This window comes from Lagenorhynchus albirostris, chromosome 1 (assembly GCF_949774975.1).
Source record: "Lagenorhynchus albirostris chromosome 1, mLagAlb1.1, whole genome shotgun sequence".
NCBI classification, from domain to species: domain Eukaryota; kingdom Metazoa; phylum Chordata; class Mammalia; order Artiodactyla; family Delphinidae; genus Lagenorhynchus; species Lagenorhynchus albirostris.
This window is the reverse complement of record NC_083095.1, coordinates 172,590,989-172,614,316: the sequence shown is the minus strand read 5'-3', so window position 1 is coordinate 172,614,316 and position 23,328 is coordinate 172,590,989. Positions and strand designations below refer to the sequence as shown.

Below are 23,328 nucleotides of genomic sequence, written 5' to 3'. Positions count from 1 at the left end.
CCTTTCTGGATGCTCTTTTGGGAAAATGCTTTCTCTGCCAGCCCTTTAAAAGTTGTTTTTCCCAGGACCCTATCTGTTCTCATTCTGCTCTTTCAGAGAGATTCTCCCACCCCTGTGGTTTCAAACACTCCTGCACCCTGATGACTTCCAAATAGACATCCAAGACCAGATTCCTTCATTAACTCCAGACATACATATCTAATTACCTGAAATATCTGTCAACGTTTAACGCCCAAAAGTTAGTCCATCATCTTTCCTTACCACACCTGTTCCTCCCCTTACTCTTTATTTGGGTAAATGCCATCATCTTATGCAAGCTGTCCTAGTCAGGGAGCTAGGAGGTAACCAGTACTGGTCTTCTTCACTCCCTACACCTACCACTGAGTCTGATAGCTGTTGTTTTCTGACTAGTTCTCAAATCTTGGCTCCATCTCCCCTCTGCACTGCTATTGCCCTAATTCACAGCTCCAGGATTTCCTGCCTAGATGACTGAGAAGCCTCCTTAGAAATTGTCCTAAGTCTCACCCTTCTTCAGCTCAGGCTTCCAAAGTATCATCAGGAGTGCTGTTTCTAACATGGAAATCTGATCGCCTGTTCAAAATTCCTCCATGGTTTCTCTTCTACGTAACACTCAAAGTCTTTCACAACGTGGGTAGTCCTGACTGGCCCGTCTCTTCCTTTACTTCTGTATCCACTTTGCAGCTTAAACTCCAGTCACATGAAGCTATAGGTAGTTCCCTGAGCATGAGGTCAGGGCCTCTTACTTCACAGCTTATGTATGCACTACTGTGTCCACCTAGAATGTTCTCCCTACATTTACTAGACCAGGCAGTTCCAAATGTCCCTCAAGTCCCAGCGCAAATCTGGCCTCCTCTCTAAAGCTTTTCCTTTTAATTCCCAAGTAACCTAGCTGCCCCTTCTCCTATGCATCTATTGTACTTCATATACTTGTATACCCTTATCTACATTAATTTGTTGAATCTATTAATGCTTTCATTTATTCCAAAAATTATTTAAGATGGCCTGTAAATATAGATAATACACAAAATGATAGTTTAAATGTAAGTGGACAGGAAAGTCCCTGGTGGTCCTGTGGTTAGGACACCATGCTTCTTTTGCAGGGGGCATGGGTTCAATCCCTGGTCAGGGAACTAAGATCCCACATGCTGTGCTGTGCAGCCAAAAATAAAAGTAGGTGGGCAGAAAGAAAATAAATAGATTGACACACCCAACAGCGTTGGGGAAAACATACAACCTGGTAACCTACTTTCTTGAGGCTGCCATGGCCTCTACCCCTTCCCAGAAGCCATTATTGATAAGGGAAGGTTGATCGGTTGCAGAATTTTCGATGTACACACAATAAAGACGAGCCACTGCTCAGGGAACTACAACTACTCTCAATACCAAGATCAAGCAGGAGTCCCCCCTAGGGTCTTCATATAAAGGACAAAGTGTTAGGTAATAAATGAAATCTTTGACAGTATCCCCATAACAGATGTGAGACGTTTACTTGGGGCTTTCTAAATAGCGATATTCAAAATTAACTGATACTATATATCAAATCACAAATCAATAAAAGACATTGGGTGGAGAAAATACGAAATGTTTCAGTATCTAGGTCACCAATCTGATACTGATCAAGGAGGGGATTTTAGACTAACTTAAAGAAAAGATGAGTTGCATGTCCTTTAAGTAATTGTCCTGGAAGCTTGCTTTTCACAAAGTGAATTTTTAAAAAAAATATTGAGTATTTGGCTTCCCTGGTGGCACAGCAGTTAAGAATCCGCCTGCCAATGCAGGGGACACGGGTTCGAGCCCTGGTCCGGGAAGATCCCACATGCAGCGGAGCAACAAAGCCTGTGGGCCACAACTACTGAGCCTGCGCTCTAGAGCCTGTGAGCCACAACTACTGAGCCCATGTGCCACAACTACTGAAGCCTGCGCGCCTAGAGCCCGTGCTCCGCAACAAGAGAAGCCACCGCAAAGAGAAGCCCGCACACCACAACAGAGAGTAGCCCCCACTCACTGCAACTAGAGAAAGCCTGCAGGCAGCAACAAAGACCCAACGCAGCCAAAAATAAATAAATAAAATAATTTATTGAAAAAATATCGAGTATCAGTGAACCCAATACTCTCAAATGGCTAGAGTAGGAAAAAAGATGACACACCACTAATTGTACCTTAAAGGATAATTTCATAAACTCCATGTGCCAGGCACTATGCTAGTTGTTGGAGAAACAAAACTGAAAAGACCCAGGCCCTGCTCTTGACTCTAGTGAATCTAACTCAGCAACTGGCACAGAGAAATACATGGCAATGGATACATTCATCAAGCCCGCTAAACCCTAGGGAATAAAGTTACCTTAAGTCAGTGGGTTTTTTTTTTAAGTTGGCAAGAAATGTTGGCTTATTATCCACATCTCCGACTCACTTTGATGAATTCAGCAACGAGCAGGTTATATAATCAATTTTGGATTGACAAAATGAACACCCATTTGACATTTACATGATTACAGATAAGTAGCCACAGCAAAACAGCTCTAGTCTACTCGCTAGTCTGTTACTTCCACTCCAAGTACATAGACGGGCGTTGTCTACCCAGTCGGCATCCCTTTATCTCAAAAAGGACTGAACCCAAAGTTTCCGACATCTGTTTCTAGTTGGTCTAAGAAGCTGTGGCTATAATCACCAGCACCTGAGGTTTATACTAGATAATAAAACAGCCTACCTCTAGAAACCCCTTTTGATTAGGGTCCATATGGTTCAGGGGGATATAGGTGTCATCGGTCTTCTGGCAAACAACCATTGCGTGCCTCTGGCTAAAAGTTCCACGGCCAACATCTTGGCCACTCAGACGGACGTTAAAACCTTAAAGCAAGCAAGAAGGAAAAGAAAAAAATCCAGATTCCCATGAATAACCTAAGTAATAATAAGGCCTGGTGACCCTGAATTCTTATATATCGGCTCATCCTGAGAACTGTCCTTAGGACAATAGATTATTCTTCTTAAAATACACCTGTCCTGGGCTTCCCTGGTGGCACAGTGGTTGAGAGTCCGCCTGCCGATGCAGGGGACGCGGGTTCGTGCCCCGGTCCGGGAAGATCCCACATGCCGTGGAGCAGCTGGGCCCGTGAGCCACGGCCGCTGAGCCTGCGCGTCCGGAGCCTGTGCTCCACAATGGGAGAGGCCGCAACAGTGAGAGGCCCGTGTACCACAGAAAAAAAACAAAACAAAACAAAAACCTGTCCTATATTCAACACTCCGTAGTCTAATTAAGAATGAAGAGTCATCATTCGTCCTACAATTTTTAAAGGAAAATGTCTTTCCAATACATCCAGCACTGAGTCCTTTGTTTCCATAGTCTGTTCTCTGATGAAGATTGTCAACATGACATACCAAGATTAAATAATGTTTTCAGGTAAGAAACGTTAACACGTTTGAGAACCTCTCTAGTCAATAAAAACAATACAAGGTAGTTGTAACTCAAAACTGCAGGCGTCACATATAAGAAATGTCATATAAAGCACCCTGTACCCGCTGTGCAGCTACACAGAAATGTCTTACCTTCAGCAAGTAATGAGCCTAGGGCAAGAGCTTCTGCTGTGGCCCAGTCTAACTTTGTTCCATCCATCACTTTCTCCATTCTGGACTGTAAAATTGAATGGGAGGGGAAAAGAAAATTTTAAGAGTTCCCATCCTTTTTCACATTGAGTTCAAAAAATGTAAGGCAACAATGGTTAAGAATCAAAAACATAACATTAAATACGACAGATAGTGCAGAAGGAAACATCGGAGTATGACAGCAAGTACATGACATAGGAAAGCAGGCAAAACAAACCGGCACTCTGGTGAGCGGTTAACCCGGCAGATGGATGGGAGGAGGAGACGTCAGGGAGGGGAGAGAGGAACGGTATTGGTAATATTCTATCAGGGAGGGGAGAGAGGAACGGTATTGGTAATATTCTATGTCTTCAGCCCGATGGTGAGTACACAGATTGTTTTAATAGTCTCTATACCTATAATAGAAACTTATAAACGAAGTTAGTGTTTCAAAAATAATCCAGAGTTCATCGTGTCTTCATCCAAGTTCAAGAATGATGAAGACCTATATCTCCTTGCTCTCCTCCTGCTTTTAGTGCTGAAAGTCCCACGTTCTAGGAAACCACAGGCAAACCATGACAGTTTGTCAATCCATCCTTAACATGAGACAACATGTAAAACCTCGACATGCTTAACGGTGTAAATGGTTGTCTTTCGGGAGTATGTGTGCTGATTTTTATTTATTTTATTTAAGCCAAACCCCGACCACCTTCCTCAGAAGGGAAGTGTCTTCTGCTCACTGCTCAGAAAAACCACAAAGGGCATTCCTGTATGGCTGTGTTTCTAATAATGTGCACGCAGTACCTGTACATATAATGTATTAATGAGTGACTGAAAGAATAAGTGGAGGAAAAATAGAAGTAGGTTAAAAAAAAAAGAAAGAAAAAAAATAGAAGTAGACAAAATTTGAGTTAATTGACGAGCAGTACCAAAACACCGCTAGGAGTGGTTCACAATAAATACTTGCCAAGTGCATTAGCCAACCAACAAGACCAGACCAACACCAATTCCTTGCTGTGAGAGATGGACAAACAATACCCAGAGATTCCCGGGCTCCCTACCTGCACGTGCATCTTCAGAAGGTGACTGTGCATTTGGAGCTCCTCCGGCACCTCCACAGACTTCCTGCCAATAAACCGCAGGAGGTCAAGGGGCACACCTGTGTTCCAGGTGGTGATGCAAGCTTCTGGCTGAACCAGGCCCTGCCAGTGGGCCTGCAGGTTCGTGGCAGGGGGGCTGTAGTGCGCCATGTTAGTTAAATGGCCATTTAACTTCGCGTAGTAGGAGGTTTTGATTTCCGACACCTCCTCCTGGGTCATGAGTCCATTGGCCACGAGGTACTCTGCATACGTGTCGGGGATGCTCTTCCGGGCTCTGTCCAAGGAAAAGGGAAACAAAAATCAATATGATTTGTAAAAATCAAAGAGACAGATACAGGAATTCCCTGGCGGTCCGGTGGTTAAGACTCCACACTTCCACTGCAGGGGGCACGGGTTCAATCCCTGGTCGGGGAGCTAAGATCTCACGCACCCTGTGGTGTAGCCAAAAAATAAAAGGTCCATTTTATGTCATGTGACTTTCACTCCAATAAATTTGTTTTTTAAAGGCAGTGGTGAGTAACCACCTCTTTCAGGCAAGCAAGTGAAAACAAATTTACCTTTTTTTTTCTTTTTTTAAATTTATTTATTTATTTGTTTTTGGCTGTGTTGGGTCTTCGTTGCTGCCTGTGGGCTTTCTCTAGTTGCAGTGAGCAGGGGCTACTCTTCGTTGCGGAGCGTGGGCTTCTCATCCTAGTGGCTTCTCTTGTTGTGGAGCACGGGCTCCAGTAGCATGGGCTTGAGTAGTTGTGGCACACGGGCTTCAGTAGTTGTGGCTCTAGAGTGCAGGCTCAGTAGTTGTGGCACACGGACTTAGTTGCTCCACTGCATGTGTGATCTTCCTGGACCAGGGCTCGAACCAGTGTCTCCTGCACTGGCACGTGGATTCTTAACCACTGCGCCACCAGGGAAGCCCACAAATTTACCTTTATAAGCTTTTGTCTACAGTCAGGCAGAAGTAATGAGCAGTAGAGTTTTCTTACAAACTGTTAATTCTGGACAGTTGTTTACAAGGCTGACTTATATTGTCTACCTATTCTGCATCCCTTTATTGCAAAAAGGATTGAACCTATAAGTTGCCGACATCTGTTTCAGGTTGCTTGAAGAAGCCTGTAACTATTCAGCATTCGGGTTTTACAACAATAGAAATAACGATGATGCTACTCTGCATTCGCTTAATACGTTAAACTTGCAAGTCTGGTCACATTGATCATTATATTTAATCCTGAAAAAAGTGAGAGGTAGACAGGATATATTTTTAAAAGCAGGGTCCTGAGTCACATCAAGTCATTCAGGTGCTAAGTTCAAAGCTAAATGGAGAAACCAGATTTGTTCTTCCAAGGGCAGTCTGCTACCCACGAACAGAAAGGCCCATAAAATATCACCAAGTTTATTCCTCTGCTTTAATTTATGTCTATGAGGAAATAAAGCAGGAAAGAGGGATCTACTTTACTTCCTAGCATCTGAAAAGGAAATCCTGGTACTTCCCTGGTGGTCCAGTGGCTAAGACTCCATGTTCCCAATGCAGGGGGCCCAGGTTCGATCCCTGGTCCGGGAACTAGATCCTGCGTGCCACAATCAAGACCCGGTGCAGCCAAATAAATAAATACGTAAATAGGAAATTCCGAAGTAACACACTCCTCTCCATCATGTGAACCTTCTGACTTGGCACTGTCCCACAGAAATGTAACGCAAGCCAATGTGTAATTTAAAATTTCCCTGTGGTCACATTAGAAAAGGTGCAAGAGGTGGAATTAATTTTAATCATATATTGATTTAACTCAATATACCCAAAATAGTGTCCCTTCAATACCTAATCAATATAAAAATTATTATCAAGATCATTTACACTCTTTTTTTCACACTAAGTCTTTGAAATCTGGTGTATATGTTACACTCCCAGCACATCTCCTTCAGGAGTTGGCACATTTCAAGTGTCCAACAGCCATTTATGGCTCGAGGTTTCCACATTGGACAGTGTAGTTCAGAACTTCATTAAAATCCATCACGTAACCTCTTGCCAAGGCACAAAGTAGGTCCACGTCTATAGTTTGCAGAAGTGAATCACGGAGGTTCTGTTTCTGCTCCTGTCAATGTCGCACTGAGCAGCTTCGGGCAAGGTTCTGCCTATGTCTTCTGTTCAGTCCTCCCTCTGCTAAGTGAGGGGGTGAAGTTGCCCTTTGTCTATTCATTGAGGAAATACGTAGAGTTGGAAGAACATGGGGCGCTTTCCTGCGACCCATAGGATGACCATCCCAGTGTGCCCAGGTCTGTCCCAGTTTGATCATTGAAAGTTTCATGTCCCAGACACACTGGGAAAGCTGGTCGCCCTACCGGAGAGTGTCTAACACAAATAATAATGTGAGCACTGTGGGGGAAAGAGCACATCGCATGACGGTTCATCCTGGTACCTGATGATCTGGTACATGACTGGGTTGGTGAAGAAGGGCTCATCCAGTTCGTTGTGGCCCCACTGCCTGTAGCACAACAAGTCAACAATCACATCCTTCCGGAATTGGCGCTGGTATTCAAACGCCAGTCGCGTGGCCCGGACCACTTCCTCTGGGCTGTCTCCATTGACGTGGATGATGGCGCAGCCCACAAGCTTCCCTGAGGCAGAGGAGCTGGAGATGAGACCGGCTAGTCAACCCATGAACCTACCCCCAAGTCCTGTTGCCCGCATGGGGAGACAGCCCTTGTCCTTAGGGGTAGTTTGGCTTGGGTGTTAAGAACCTGCACTTTGGGAGTTCCCTGGTGGCCTAATGGTTAGGATTCTGGGCTTTCACTTCCGTGGCCTGGGTTCAATCCCAGGCCGGGGAACTGAGATCCTGTAAGCCACATGGTGAGGCCAGAAAAACAAAAAGAACCCGCACTTTATGAAAAAAAAAAAAAAAAAGAACCTGCATTTTAGAGGCCAGGTGACAAGCATGAGTTCAAGTCCCAGCTCTGTGTGATCCTGGTAAAGTTATGAATCTCAGCCTCCTTGTCTGTAACACTGGGATAATAGCTCTTACCTCTTAGTGATGTCCTAAAGAGGCAATGAGTTAATGCATATAAAGTGCTTAACAGAGCCTGGTACATCATAACTGCTACTTATTTGTTATTATCATCATGACTATTATCTTTCTTCCTGAGATAAAAGGGTCATTAAAGGATGTATCCAAGAAAAAAAATGGATTTTCTCCAAAGAGAAGATTGAGAATGAATTTTCAAATCTATACCTAACTAATTACAAAAAATTCATATAGGTAGCCCCAAAAGGCATCCAGGCCAGGCTCTGGATATAAAAACAGAGCAGTTCTTACCATCTAACAGTTCTGGAAATTCTGTGAAATAGGGAATGAATAATAAAAAGCCCTGTGTTTCTTTGAATACTACTAGTTTCCACGGGTTAAAACAAGCTGACTTTGCTTCTTCACATCTGATTTCCAACCAGACCACTTGGCCAAGTTTACCGGTTGAACATATCCTCTTTGACTGTGATCTTGGGTACTCCAAATCTGATTATCCTAAAGACAATTGCTCTAGCTGTACTAATTGTGTTATCTCTGGATTCCAGCAGATCATTCAACTAGATACTTAAGCATTTTGAGATTGCACCCTCTAAATTCTACTCTTGTTTTATTTCCTTGGATTTTAAGATCACACTCAGACTTTAAAAGGAATATTAACAACACTGTTGGTGACCACTGGCCATATCTGATCCAAAATTTAAAATGGGACCAGCAGTGAGGCTCACTGTTCTGAGTGAACTAGAAGTTTCTCCAGGAATTCCTTGTCGGACTCCAGAGCATCAACTCTTCCCTGTGTTACATACCAATGTCACTACAGTATAAGGAAGATCTTCCTCTTTCTGCAGGAGTGGTGTAACCCAGCTGGTTATTGACAATCAAATGGACACTCCCACCAATTCTGAAATGCGGGATATTAGAGAGTGTAAATGTTTCAGGAACAATCCCTTGACCACAGAAAGAAGCATCACCGTGAACCTAGATCATGGGGGAGAAAAAAAGAAAATGAACGTAAGGGATGGAGAAATTTAGGTTTTCAATAGTAACAGGAATAAAAACAACCATGCTCTCACTGCTCCCCTGCCCTCCTAAAAATCTGCCAGTTATAGGATTTCCTAGAATGGTTAGGCTGATCTCAAGCAGCTTTCAAAGATGCTAAATCAGCCCTTTTCCTCCTGCAGCCACCACCAGTTGACCTATTCCTTCCGCCCCACATCATCACCTACACCCATCACTTCTCACATCCCCATCAACACGCTAGTGTTCACAGCAGCACCACAGAAGGGTGATTGGAGGTGTAGAAGGAAAATCAACTCTAGTAAAGCAATCATGAAAACAGCCTGCAAGACACTAAGACCAATGCACAGCTTCGAACTCTCACTCTTCCCCAATCATTTCCCCCCCAAAACGAGACTGCGTGTAGCTCACATCACCTCATTCCCACTGGGTGTATTAGCCACCACTGTGAACATAAATGAGAATGATGTGACAGCAAAGGCAGGAGCATGGGGGTGTAAGTATATCATACACAAGTGAAAGGAGGCTTTGGGGAAAGAGCAAAATACTATTGTAAGAGAATCTCTGAAATGTGCTATTCTTCCAGAACTTGTGAAGTCTGCTAGATCATAATAGCACAAAACCTGACAACAAGGTCCTACTGTATAGCACAGGGAACTATATTCAATATCCTGTGATAAACCATAATGGAAAAGCATTTTTAAAAGAATGTATACATATGTGTATAAGTGAATCACTTTGCTTACAGCAGAAATTAACACAACATTGTAAATCAACTATACTTCAATAAAAAATTAATTAAGAAAAAAAACTGGTATGGGCTTCCCTGGTGGCACAGTGGTTGACAGTCCACCTGCCGATGCAGGGGACACGGGTCTGTGCCCCGGTCTGGGAAGATCCCACACGCCACAGAGCGGCTGGGCCCGTGAGCCATGGCCGCTGAGCCTGCGCATCCGGAGCCTGTGCTCCGCAACGGGAGAGGCCACAACAGTGAAAGGCCCACGTGCCACAACAGTGAGAGGCCCGCGTACCGCAAAAAACAAAGAAACAAAAAAACTGGTAAACGGAAAGTGGTAGAAAAGGGGGTAAATTTTTTTTAGAAAACTTGAAAGTAAATAATGAGGGAATTGCAGACCTTAGGAGAAAGTATGAGCTCCACTGACTTCATGTTGTATAAAAGGCTGTTATATCAATAAGGTATATGTTGTACACCTTAAATTTACATGATGTTATATGACAAATGCATTTTATTTTATTTATTTATTTATTATTTTTTGCTGTACGTGGGCCTCTCACTGTTGTGGCCTCTCCCGTTGCGGATCACAGGCTCCGGACGCGCAGGCTCAGCGGCCATGGCTCACAGGCCCAGCCGCTCCGCGGCATGTGGGATCTTCCCAGACCGGGGCACGAACCCGTGTCCCCTGCATCGGCAGGCAGACTCTCAACCACTGCGCCACCAGGGAAGCCCACAAATGCATTTTAATTAAAAAGCTATTAAATAAAAGGCTACTATCATAAACAGACAAAATGCTCAGCTAGAGAATAGAATGATCTGATATGGGGAATTCCCTGGTGGTCCAGGGGTTAGGACTTGGCGCTTTCACTGCTATGGCCCGGGTTCAATCCCTGACCGGGGAACTAAGATCCTGAAGGCTGCACAGCGCGGCCAAATTAATTAATTAATTAATTAATTAAATAAAATGACCTGATATGGTAACCATTGTGGCTCTAATAATAGCAGAAATAAAAGACCTAAATATGAATGAAGAAAGAATCCTTGGGCTTCCCTGGTGGCGCAGTGGTTAAGAATCCACCTGGGGGCTTCCCTGGTGGCGCAGTGGTTGAGAGTCCGCCTGCCAATGCAGGGGACACGGGTTCGTGCCCCGGTCCGGGGGGATCCCGCATGCCGCGGAGCGGCTGGGCCCGTGAGCCATGGCCGCTGAGCCTGCGCGTCCGGAGCCTGTGCTCCGCAACGGGAGAGGCCACCACAACAGTGAGAGGCCCGCGTACCGCAAAAAAAAAAAAAAAAAAAAAAGAATCCACCTACCAATGCAGGGGGGGACACGGGTTCGAGCCCTGGTCCGGGAAGATCCCACATGCCGCGGAGCAACTAAGCCTGTGCACCACAGCTACTGAGCTTGAGCTCTAGAGCCCTGGAGCCACAACTACTGAAGCCCGAGTGCCTAGAGCCCCTGCTCCGCAGCAAGAGAAGCCACCACAATGAGAAGCCCGCGCACCGCAACGAAGAGTAGCCCCCGCTCACCACAACTAGAGAAAGTCCGCGTGCGGCAACAAAGACGCAACACAGCCAAAAATAAATAAATAAATAAATAAAAAGAAGGAATCCTTGGAAGCAGATTTTTTTAATGACAGTGAAGACGTCCTAAAAGAGTAATTTGTATATAGGTAAAACATTTTGGCTAAGAAAGGAAGCACTGTTTTGCTTAGCGAAATCTCCAGCCCACACCTTCCCATTGCTAGGGCCTACAGGGATGACTGACGTTTTGGAATATCCAGACGTAGTGATAACATACCCTTACATCACCTCCACAACGCTATGTACATTATCTCCATTGATCCATTCAACAATCAGGTGTAGGGGCCAGGTAAGGGAATCGCCACTGTTCTTTTCACAGATGAGAAAACCAAGGTTCAGAAAGAGTACGTATTTCACGTGTCAAGGGCTAGACGTTCTGTGATGCCTCCATTTTTTTTTGACCACGCTGCATGGCACACGGGATCTTATTTCCCAAACCAGGGATGGAACCTGTGCCCCCTGCATTGGAAGCGTGGAGTCTTAACCACTGGACTGCCAGGAAAGTCCTGATGCCTCCATTTTTTGGAGTTATTTCCCCACCCCTCCAAGCCTTTCGCCTGGGTTAACGAACTTACTATGTTCTCATTTAATCCTCAGAACACTATAAGGAATGTAACCTACTCCCATTGACCTCTGAGATTCAGAGAACCTGAGGAACAGAACCAAGCACGCCAAGCTAGAAGGCAGCAAAGCCAGGATCTGAACTCAGTGCTTCTTGGTTCCAGAATCCTTGTCTTTTCTACACCGGGCTACACTGTCAAGTCCAACCCTCAGCTGCACAGCGGTCCACACAGGGTCAAGGGGTTCCTAGCATCTGAACACTCCACACCCTTTGGCCTCCTTGCTGATGGGACTTCTTGTGGAGTAATGATGTAAAAGGAGACCAGTAAAGCAAGGAAGAGAGCTGGGTGTCTCTTCCACTCCTTTACAAAAGCGTTTACAGGAGAGGCACTGCTGAAAACATAACATCTGTTCATAACTTGCGTCATTTTATCATAGTCTTAGGGTTCTTGGCACTAAAGCCATGTGTCATCTGCTAATTTTATTTCCTGTCTTAGAAGAGAAAACACTCCACGATGCCCATAAAGCTTTGCAGGAGTCGGGTCCATAAGCCCCAAGGAATGCTGTGGGCGGTGGAAACTGCTCAGCCAAACACAGCAGGGGGCTTGGACACACACAGAGGATCACATATGATGATCCACTTCCACCACATTCAGGACCAAGATGAACGAAGACAGGCAGCAAAAGTAGTATCCGGAGTGTCCCCCACCGTGATTTTACAGACTCCGAATTTCAAGTTCCCACAATAAATCAGAATTTTGAACTTGAGTGAGGCAAGACCCAGGCAGACACAGCAGGGCAAAATGTTTTGGGAACACAAAGTAGAGAGAAGAGGGCAGTTTCTTATCACTTCAAAGAAAATGGCACTCTCACCTCTTCCTTCAGGAATCAGCCTTAAGATCAGCTCAATGTACTGGGAAAATGTGAGTGACTGAAATATTTTAGTCTCATGAATTCAAGTGAAAGGTGAAGAGAATGTCTGGCTAATGGTTTGAAGATTTCTATTTAGAAATACTATAACATAATCAAATCCAATTCTGCTTACCCTTGATTTATTTGCTACAAGTTTCTGGCCCATGGAAAATTAACAATAAGATAATGTGGTTATTTGTATATGTAGCCAAATATTCTACTGCCTTGTAGATTTACTTAATTTCCGTTGGGTTTGAAGACTCAGTTACTGATATCCAGGATTAATTAGTAGTTATCCAGTAGTTAAAGGTTCATATTTATGTTTTTACTTTTTTGGCGTGGTATGTGGGATCTTAGTTCCCCGACCAGGGACCAAACCCTCGCGGCTTGCAGTGGAAGTGCAGAGTCTTAACCACTGGACCACCAAGGAAGTCCCTAAACGTTCATATTTAAATGAATACTTGCAGAAGAAAAATGTGACCCACAATCTAAACCTCTAAAGTATACCTGCTGGGCTACCAAAAAGTGGGGGGCAGAGGAAGCAATACATTATATAATTTGTATTGTTTGCCTTAATGCCAAAGACCTTCATTGGAAAACAAACAAACAAGCAAATAAAATAAATCCAGACTCTTGCAGTCTTGTTAGACAGACGGATACCACGTCGTTTCCAAGAGAGTTATAATTTCAGAGAAGTAATGACATCTGTCCTCTTAACAGTAGCAGGTATGCCGGTCTATATCCCCTTAATTAATTCATAACTCAAGAAAGGAAAAACACAGTGAAGACCTCCATCAGTTGCCTTGAGCGGGGAGGGATAAATTGGGAGATTGGGATTGACATATACACACTACTATACATAAAATAGTTAACTAATAAGAGCCTACTATATTGTAATGACCTATATGGGAATAGAATCTAAAAAGAGTGGATATATGTATATGTATAACTGACTCACTTTGCTGTACACCTGAAACTAACACAACACTGTAAATCAACTATACTCCAATAAAAAAATTAATTGAAGAATTTTTTTAAAAATCAGTCAAAAATAAAAGTCAGTTGCCTTGAGACTACACCTCACATCTGCTATTAATTTTTTAAAGAACCCCAAAAATCTTCTTTTCCCAAAAGTTCATCTCAATTTCATCTGGAACATCTGCCATCTCCTGTCGTAACTACCATCCTGGACATTCTTACTTCCTGGTCTTTCCAACCTCAGGCCTCACTTCCTGAAGCTACTAGTACCTGTAAGCAAATGACCTTGTCCCCAGGCTGAGCCGAACCATCTGGAGAGTAGTCCCCATCCTGCCTGGACTGCTGTCTCCCGCGAGTCTTCCCAACAGCCACAGGGTTAACGGCTTCCAGGTGTGAGGGGTTGGGCAGCATTGTCACGTGGAGGGGATGGTGCGCGCCAAAGTCCAGGTCAACCGAGGACGTCAGGTGAGACAGGACATCGCCAGCGGCTGAGACATTTTCCGGAAATTCACTTAAGCCTCGCATTTTACGGAACATCAGCTATGCCGAATAAACGTACAAGAAAAAATGGTAAGAGGTGGTTCATTTAAATCACACAATAGGGACTTCCCTGGTGGCAGAGTGGTTAAGAATCCTCCTGCCAATGCAGGGCACACGGGTTCGAGCCCTGGTCCAGGAAGATCCCACATGCCACAGAGCAATTAAGCCTGTGTGTCACAACTACTGAGCCTGCACTCTAGAGCCCGTAAGCCACAATTACTGAGCCTGTGTGCCACAACTACTGAAGCCCATGCACCTACAGCCCGTGCTCCGCAACAAGAGAAGCCACTGCAATGAGAAGCCCACACACCGCAATGTAGAATAACCCCCACTCGCCACAACTAGAGAAAGCCCACAGGCAGCAATGAAGACCCAACACAGCCAAAAAATAAATAAATAAAGATAAGCACACACTTGTAACTGCTCGAATGCACAGAACTATTTGGAGATGTTCAGTCATATGAAGTTCCAACACTTTCAGAAGAGTCTAGCCTGATGCAGATGGTAAGACACTTCTGCCTTGCAATAAGCAAAATATTTTTTCTTAAATGCACCTGTTATTATGTATTTTCCAAAAGAATTTGTATTATTCTTGTTAAAGGTGAGAGGCAAATAAGAAGTTAATCCCATTTAGTCAGGGGATGATATACACTGCTTAGTGCAAGTGGCATCTTAAAAACTATATTGTCCAATTCTCAAAGGACTTCTCTGCAGACATTCTGTCACCTCATCTTCACAGCCTTCTATGACATAGATGTTACTACCCATTTTAAAAATGAACAAGCTAAAAAACTAAAAACAGAGTTGCTAGAGTTGCCATATGATCCATATATCCAGAGAAAACTCTAATTCGAAAAGGTACACGCACCCCAACGTTCATTGCAGCCCTATTTACAATAGCCGATATACAGAAGCAACCTAAGCGTCCATTGACAGATGAATGGATAAAGAACATATGGTGTGTGTGCACACACACACACTGGAATATTACTCAGCCATAAAAAAGAACAAAATAATGCCATTTGCAGCAACATGGATGGACCTAGAGATTATCATACTAAGTGAAATAAGTCAGACAGAAAAAGACAAATATCATATGATATCACTTATGTGTGGAATCTAAAAAAATGATACAGGAATTCCCTGGCAGTCCAGTCATTAGGACTCTGCTCTTTCACTGCCAAGGGCCCAGGTTCAGTCCCTGTGAACTAAGATCCTGCAAGCCACGCGGCATGGCCAAAAAAAAAAAAGAAAAGGAAAAAAAAATGATACAAATGAACTTATTTACAAAACAGAAACAGACTCACAGACATAGAAAACAATCTTATGGTTACCAAAGGGGAAGGGGAGGGATAAATTAGGAGTTTGAGATTTTAAAAAAAAAAAAAATGAATGAGCAAGAGAAATTAACTAGATGGTTTAAAGGTCCTCGGCTAAAAATCTGGGTCTCAAACCAAGGTATTTACCAAAAACAGCATGCTCTTCTCTACTGGCCAAATGGTTTGAATGACCCAAAAGCTTCTCCAGTTCACAAAAGCTTCTTATTGCCCTATCTGCAAATAGGAGCATACAAACTCACACAGTATAGGGATGGGTGTGTTTCTCGCAAATATGATCACTGATAATCACTTCTGTGTCTTTCAGTAACTGTTTTGTCTGGGATATTTTAGGAATGCAATTTTTGGTTTAAGAACTTCTGCAGGGGAATTCCCTGGCGGTCCAGTGGTTAGGACTCTGCGCTTTCACTGCCGAGGGCGCAGATTCCATCCCTGGCCAGGGAACCAACATCCCACAAGCCGCAAGCCGCATGGAGCAGGCCAAAAAAAAAAAGAAAGAGAGCATTTCTGCAGGTATCTAAGCACATGTCTCCATCTGTCCATTACTTTATTCTGTCGTATTCTACCTTTACTAAGGTGTCTTTTCAAAGCTGGTTACCAGTCTCTTAGCATCAGAAACACTGAGGTATGAATAATAAAGGTAAAGCTTGGCCCCTAGACATAACATCACATATATTTTTTTCATTAAAAAAATTTTTTTAGAATTGAGGTATAGTTTATTTACAATATTATATAAGTTTCAGGTGTACAACGTAGTGATTCAAAATTTTTAGAGATTATACTGTTTATAGTTATTATAAAATATTGGCTATATTCTCTGTTTTGTACAATATATCCTTGTAGCTTATTTATTTTTTACAAAGTAGTTTGTATCTCTCAATCCCCTACTGCTATACCGCCCTTCCCTCTCCCCACTGGTAACCACTAGTTTGTTCTCTTAGTGAGTCTGTTTCTTTTTTGTTATAGTCATTAGTTTGTTTTATTTTTGAGATTCCACATATAAGTGACAACATACAGTATTTATCTTTGTGTGGCTTATTTCACTAAGCACAATACCCTGCAAATCCATCCATGTTGTTTCAAATGGCAAATTTTCATTCTTTTTTATGGCTGAGTAGTATTCCAGTGTGTGTGTGTGTGTGTGTGTGTGTGTGTGTGTGTGTATATCACATTTTCTTTATCCATTCATCTGTTGATGGACACTTAGGCTGCTTCTGTATCTTGGCTATTGTAAATAATACTGCTATGAACATTGAGGTGCATATATCTTTTCAAATTAGTGTTTTCATTTTCTTCAGATATATACCCAAGAATGGAATTTCTGGGTCATATGGTGGTTCTATTTCTAGTTTTTTGAGGATCCTCCATACTGTTTTCCACAGTGGCTGCACCAATTTACATTCCCACCAACAGCGTACTAGGGTTCCCATGTGTTTCTTCTAATATTCTCAAGGATAACACGTCCTTCCATAGGCTCCATTAACTCCATCTAACTTTGAAAGGTCCTTTAACATTTATAATTATTTTTAATCTCCGGGCCAAGAACAGTAATGAGGTTTATCCACGCGTAATGGCTACAACCTTATCAGACATTGAGTCTCTCTGATGCTCCCTGACATCGACTCTTCCATCCTGACCCTCAAGTCTTTTGAGACTTACAGAGCAGCTGAGTTGGACAGAACAGGAACACCAAGATCCAATAACCCATAAAACCACTCACTTAGAGGGGTCTCTTGAGATAACAATGTGTTACTAGTTTCATACAATCTATTAACTATAAACTGCAAATAAGTGGAAGGTAAAAATGACTTTTTTGTAAGGTAAAATTGTATCAAATTGTACAGATCTTTGTGTTTGTTTGAATGATTTTTATGAAATAGGGAAAGCATGCTTCGAAAAACAGAATTTATCTGTTTGCATCATCTGTAGGAAACAAACTAACTTTTTTTTCTTTTTTGGTACGTGGGCCTCTTACTGCTGTGGCCTCTCCCGTTGCGGAGCACAGGCTCCGGACGCACAGGCCTAGCGGCCATGGCTCACGGGCCCAGCCGCTCCGCGGCATGTGGGATCTTCCCGGACCGGGGCACGAACCCATGTCCCCTGCATTGGCAGGCGGACTCTCAACCACTGCACCACCAGGGAAGCCCCAAACTAACCTTTAACTTCCCTGAGTGAAGAAGCTCTGTAAGTTGATACAGAAAATCAACCTAAATGCCAGGTCCAGGGACTTCACTGGTGGTCCAGTGGTTGAGACTCCGTGCTTCCACAGCAGGGGACACGGGTTCGATCCCTGGTTGGGGACCTAAGATCCCACATTCCACGTGGCACGGCCAAAAGAATAAACAAACAAAAGGAAAAAGAAGAGGGCCATCCAACAGCAACAGGTTTCATCAATTAACTAAGCTGAAGTAAGTCAGAAAGAGAAAAACAAATATTATATATTAACACATATATGTGGAATCTAGAAAAACAGTACAGATGAACCAGTTTGCAAGGCAGAAATAGAGACACAGATGTAGAGAACAAACGTATGGACACCAAGGGGGGAAAGTGGCATCGGGCGGGGGGGAATGAATTGAAAGACTGGGATTGACATATATACACTAATACGTATAAAATAGATAACTGATAAGAACCTACTGTATAAAAATAAACAAATAAAATAAAATTCAGATCAAAAAACAAATTAACTAAGCTGTCTCCTGGACAAATGGCTCATATGCTTAGCTGGTTTTCTAAAAGCAGTTATTACCATTGGTTTTATTCTTTTACAGTCAATTGTACATGAATAGTGGAAAACACAGAATGTCTTTTACCTCTGGAGGGAACTGCAGAAGGCCTGTCAATAAGTTCAGCCTCCCTCTATGTGGCATCCCAATAATGACATCGGTTACCCCGCTGTAGGCCGCCCTTTTCAGCAGCTCATAGAAAAAGCCCATCATGCTTTCAGCTCCTTCGCCTCCGTATCGCTTCACCGTGGCAAACTTGGTGGCCAAAAAGTGGTCAAGCTCCTATGGAACACCACGTCAGACGCATCAGTTACAGGACAGCTAACTACTTGGGTCAAAGTCAAACACGTTTAAGAAGACCCCACACTACGTCAAGCAGCTGCAACAGGGTTCCTTCACTACAGACCGCAGAGATGCACAGAAGTCACCCAGAGCCAGGCAGGAAAGCCCTGCCGAGGACACCAGACAGCAGCAGGAATGCAGAGAAAACAACCTGAGTGGTAGAAGAACTCACCCCAGCAGGAATCCCCTCAGAATGCCGGGCCCTTCCCGTGACTTGAGTTTTAGTACAGGGCTCTACAATAGCATTTCATCTGGGCTGCAAATTAGCCAACCACCCACATTACTGGGAACAGGTTTCTTGTCATCTTGATATGCCCGAGTCCTGATCACAGCCCTGACAGACATTCAATCCCATTAATCTGTATTGAGAGCCTCTTCCACATACAGTTCCTTTTTTTCTATCACTTCAGGTAATAAAAAGAGAAATAAGATCTTAAGGATTTTGCAGGCTTCTATAGAGGGAATAGACAAATACATAAAACATATTGACTCTGAGAAGCACCAATAGTTCTGTTGTTTGGTGATCTACTTTCTTCTACTTAGAATAAAGTGGTATGTGTTACACTGCCCCTTGTGTTGAGGCCATGGGGTAAATGGGGCTACATTCAGAGAGTTCATGTCTTAACTCCCTCTCTTCAATATTTATATGTCTTTGTAGAAAATGAATCGACCTGTTTCTTTGATATTAGCTGCTACTTTTATACCTGAGATTCTAGCATTAGTTTTGACAGATGTTTTCGCTCTTCTGTGGTAAATGTCTCCTTTTTCAGTTCCTCAAACCGCTTGGCAAACCATTCTTTCTCCTCCTGGCTCTGAAGTTGGGAGGTTTCAATAGAAATCTGCCCACAGTAGATCTGGTTGAGATAGGCTACCACTTCCTCGAGAGAGGCCTCCTCCTTCCCCATGTTCAGTAATCCTATGAAATGGAATCAAAGGGATCGTTTTAAAGAATAATCAACCATGTAACTAATTATAGAACATACCAAGATCCTTATTTGAATTCAGAGCATTTCATTCCAAGTAACTTGGGTTATCTAGATTTTTCTAAAGGCAAAACTAAAAATATGATCAAAGGCCATAAAGGTACTAAAAGGAGAGGGAATAAAAATCTTCCATCTCTCGAACAGAGCCATGATGCATTATGCCAAATTTTGATGCTATAGTCATTTCGAACTAAATTGTGAACCTACCTTTCATCTGCTTTATAGCTACAAATCATATGTATACCTTTATCTGAAATATCTACCAAAACGTTCAAGTCTTATTAATATCTATAAAGCAATGCCTATTATTGCACAGTTGGTCTTAATGTGAATTAATATTGATAGCAATGCAATATTCTAAGGTAAAAGGAAATCTCCCTGAATCTCAGCCAGAGAAAAGAAAGGTTTGTAGTACATGATTGGCCCAGCACCAAATCAATTATCAGTCATTTGCCTAAGCCTACAATATGAATTTAACAAACCAACATTTTCTTTATATCGTGTATGGTTTCTTACAATAAATGTTAGATCTTTGATACTGATTGAGCAAAGCTGTGATGATCATGGGAGTGCAGATATCTCTTTAAGATAGTGATTTCGATTCCTTTAGATTTATACCCAGACATGGAATTGCTGGATCATATGGTAGTTCTATTTTTAATTTTTTGAGGATCCTCCATACTGTTTTCCATAGTGGCTGCACCAACTTGCATTCCTACCAACAGTGCACAAGAGTTCCCTTTTCTCTACATCCTCGCCGACACTTGTATCTTTGGGTTTTTTTTTTTAAATTGAGGTATAGTTGATTTACAATGTTGTATTCATTTCTGCTGTACAGCAAAGTGATTCAGTTATACATATATATACATTTTTTTTCATTTTCTTTTCCATTATGGTTTATCACAGGATATTAAATATAGTTCCCTGTGCTTGACAGTAGGACCGTGTTGTTTATCCATCTTTGGGGGTTTTTTTGACAATAGCCATTGTAACAGGTGTGAGGTGATAGCTCATTGTGGTTTGTTTTTTTTTTGCGGTATGTGGGCCTCTCACTGTTGTGGCCTCTCCCGTTACGGAGCACAGGCTCCGGACGCGCAGGCTCAGCGGCCATGGCTCACGGGCCCAGCTGCTCCGCAGCACGTGGGATCTTCCCGGACCGGGGCACGAACCCGCGTCCCCTGCATCGGCAGGCAGACTCTCAACCACTGCGCCACCAGGGAAGCCCCTCACTGTGGTTTTGATTTGCATTTCCCTGATGCTTAGTGATGCCGAGCACCTTTTCATGTACCCTCTGGCCATTGTACATACGATTTGAATAGAGAAGAAATGGGCCCTATCAGAAGACCCTTCTAGAACCCCAATACTGCCCCTCCCAGACAGTGTTCGAATGTGCCCCTCACTGTCTCCTCACACCCGTGGAAGCCTCAGCTCCAGCGGGCATGTGGGTCCTTCAAGAACAGAGAAAGGAGCCCCACCTCACTGGCAGTTAACTGTCACGTGGATAGTCCATTGTTGATGGGCTTTACCTGCGGTATTAAAGGGTCCCTGCAGCGTCTGCACGAGGGCTTGGATTTCAGGCACGTTCTCCTGCAGGGCTTGGCCAGTGAAGAGGGGGTTGATTTTGGCAGCTTTATGGCCATGCTCACAATACACCGTCACCAACCTGGCAAGGCCATGATCCACTAATTCAGGGGGAAAAAACAACAGAACAATATAGTTTAGGAAATGCCCACAAGCTGCAAAATCAGTTTTTCAAAGAAGCCTCTGTGGCCTTGGACAGTTTTAAACACACGGCTCCTACCCACCACAGCTGCCAGTGGTTTTCAGGATTAAAGACTAACAGACTCCAGGAAAACACACTTATTTCCTTAAATTTATCTCCTGAGAGCGAAAGTCACTGAAAAATACAGAAAGGAAACAGAACTATAAGTGCACATTTGTGAAACTAATTATGCATGAGGATAGATATTAAAAGGAAACACCCCAAATTGAAAATAACTGTTAAAATGCTGAGATTATGGATAATTATAGTCCTCTTAATTATTATTTGAGATTTTTTATATCGTACATTAGAAATACAGACAATTTGAACTACAAAATCAATGTTACATTTCCTTCCTTATTTTATTTCTTTTTTTTATAAATTTATTTATTTTACTTTTGGTTGTGTTGGGTCTGCGTTGCTGTGCGCGGGCTTTCTCTAGTTGCGGCGAGTGGGGGCTACTCTTCGTTGGGGTGCGCGGGCTTCTCATTGCAGTGGCTTCTCTTGTTGCGGAGCATGGGCTCTAGGTGCGCGGGCTTCAGTAGTTGTGGCAGGTGGGCTCAGTAGTTGTGGCTCACAGGTTCTAAAGCGCAGGCTCAGTAGTTGTGGCGCACGGGCTTAGTTGCTCTGCGGCATGCGGGAACTTCCCGGACCAGGGCTAGAACCCGTGTCCCCTATATTGGCAGGCGGATTCTTAACCACTGCACTACCAGGGAAGTCCCAGCCTTCCTTATTTCTTAAAGACTCCAGGTACATACACTCATGAAATCGTACAGTAGGAAAAGACCTTAGAAATTATTTTGTTACTCACATAATGAAAAAAATTTTTAAAGCCCGTTTGTACAGCCTTAAATGAGTAACTCCCCAGTCTCTACTCAAGGGGGAATCATTATCTTTCAATGAATCCAATTCTATCTTAGATGATTTTATATTGAGCCAGAAGCTGCTTTTCTTCCCTTTCCCACAGGAAAGCCCTTCTAAAATTTGGAAGAAAATCCTTCAAGCCCACAATCGATTAACCTTCAGTTCATCAAAGTGGTCTTATACAAATCAAGCACAAATCTCTGAAGATGAGCAAATCCACTATGAAGGGCACACATTTTCTGAACATTACAAAAATTTGCATTTTTATTTTCAGAACCCAAAGAAAATTGTTAGCGTATTTTGAAATACTTACTGACCATTTTATGAACATGTGTTGCCACACAATGATTTCAGAGCTACATGTTTATGTGCTGGGGTTTGTATTCAGGGTTCTGCAGTGTATCTCTTGTCACAGGCTTAGAGGAAAGAACTGAGGTGTGTTGAACATGCATTCAATATTCATACGAATATGTAGGATCTGTTGGCACAAATCCGGCAGTTAAGAGGATCCACACTATGTCTAATAAACTCATCAAACAATCCCAGTAAATGAACTGATTTCAAGCTGGAGGAGCCATATATAATTTTGCTATAGTCTCTATTCTGGTTATGAAGTAGGATACCTTCATATTTCTGGCTAAAATACAGACAGATATATCTGTCTAAAGCATTGTCCCTGTTGGCCACTCCTCTTTAAAAACAGTTGCTTCCCTGGGCTCTCTGGCATTGCAAGATCCTGGGTTTCCTCCTAACTCGCTGGCTACTCAACCTCAATCACTTTTGCTGGGCGAGAAGTGGGTTAGGGGATCCTCCTCTTTGTCCACCTCTAAAATATTGGTTCTCCCCAGGTCTGCCCAGGGTCTTCTTCTCAATCTACTTTCTCTCTAGGTGATCTCATCCATGACTTCCAATATCATCTGCAAAATTACGTCCTTAGTGGGGTAAGTCCAGTGGTAAATATATAGGGTTATCATCACCATTCTCACCACAATCTACTAGCCCTCTTTTTTTTAATGCTTTATTTTTATTTTTTTAAACTTTTGGCCATGCCACGCAGCACGTGGGATCTTAGTTCCCTGACCAGGGATTGAACCTACGCACCCTGCATTGGAAGCATGGAGTCTTAACCGCTGGACCACCAGGGAAGTCTTCTACTAGCCCTCTTTTGAAAACATTCTCTTTAGTGAACCACATCAGCTCAGGGATCACTGCTTCAATTTCTAACTGAAATTGCTAACTGAAAAGCCAGTTTTTAATGATACTCTAGAACACTGACGG

General features: G+C 43.1%; 1 protein-coding gene across 1 annotated transcript in view; it reads right to left on the bottom strand.

The window, feature by feature from the left end:
• DHTKD1 (dehydrogenase E1 and transketolase domain containing 1) overlaps positions 1-23,328 on the bottom strand; it is a 54,325-nt gene that overhangs the window by 18,192 nt on the left and 12,805 nt on the right. Inside the window, exons 2-10 of the mRNA XM_060160318.1 lie at positions 20,951-21,106; positions 19,146-19,357; positions 18,187-18,381; positions 13,764-14,033; positions 8,515-8,686; positions 7,109-7,307; positions 4,662-4,974; positions 3,565-3,649; positions 2,729-2,868 (exon numbers count right to left, since the gene is read on the bottom strand). Of these exons, the coding sequence (XP_060016301.1) occupies positions 2,729-2,868; positions 3,565-3,649; positions 4,662-4,974; positions 7,109-7,307; positions 8,515-8,686; positions 13,764-14,033; positions 18,187-18,381; positions 19,146-19,357; positions 20,951-21,106 (1,742 nt within the window). The remainder of the gene's footprint in view (positions 1-2,728; positions 2,869-3,564; positions 3,650-4,661; positions 4,975-7,108; positions 7,308-8,514; positions 8,687-13,763; positions 14,034-18,186; positions 18,382-19,145; positions 19,358-20,950; positions 21,107-23,328) is intronic.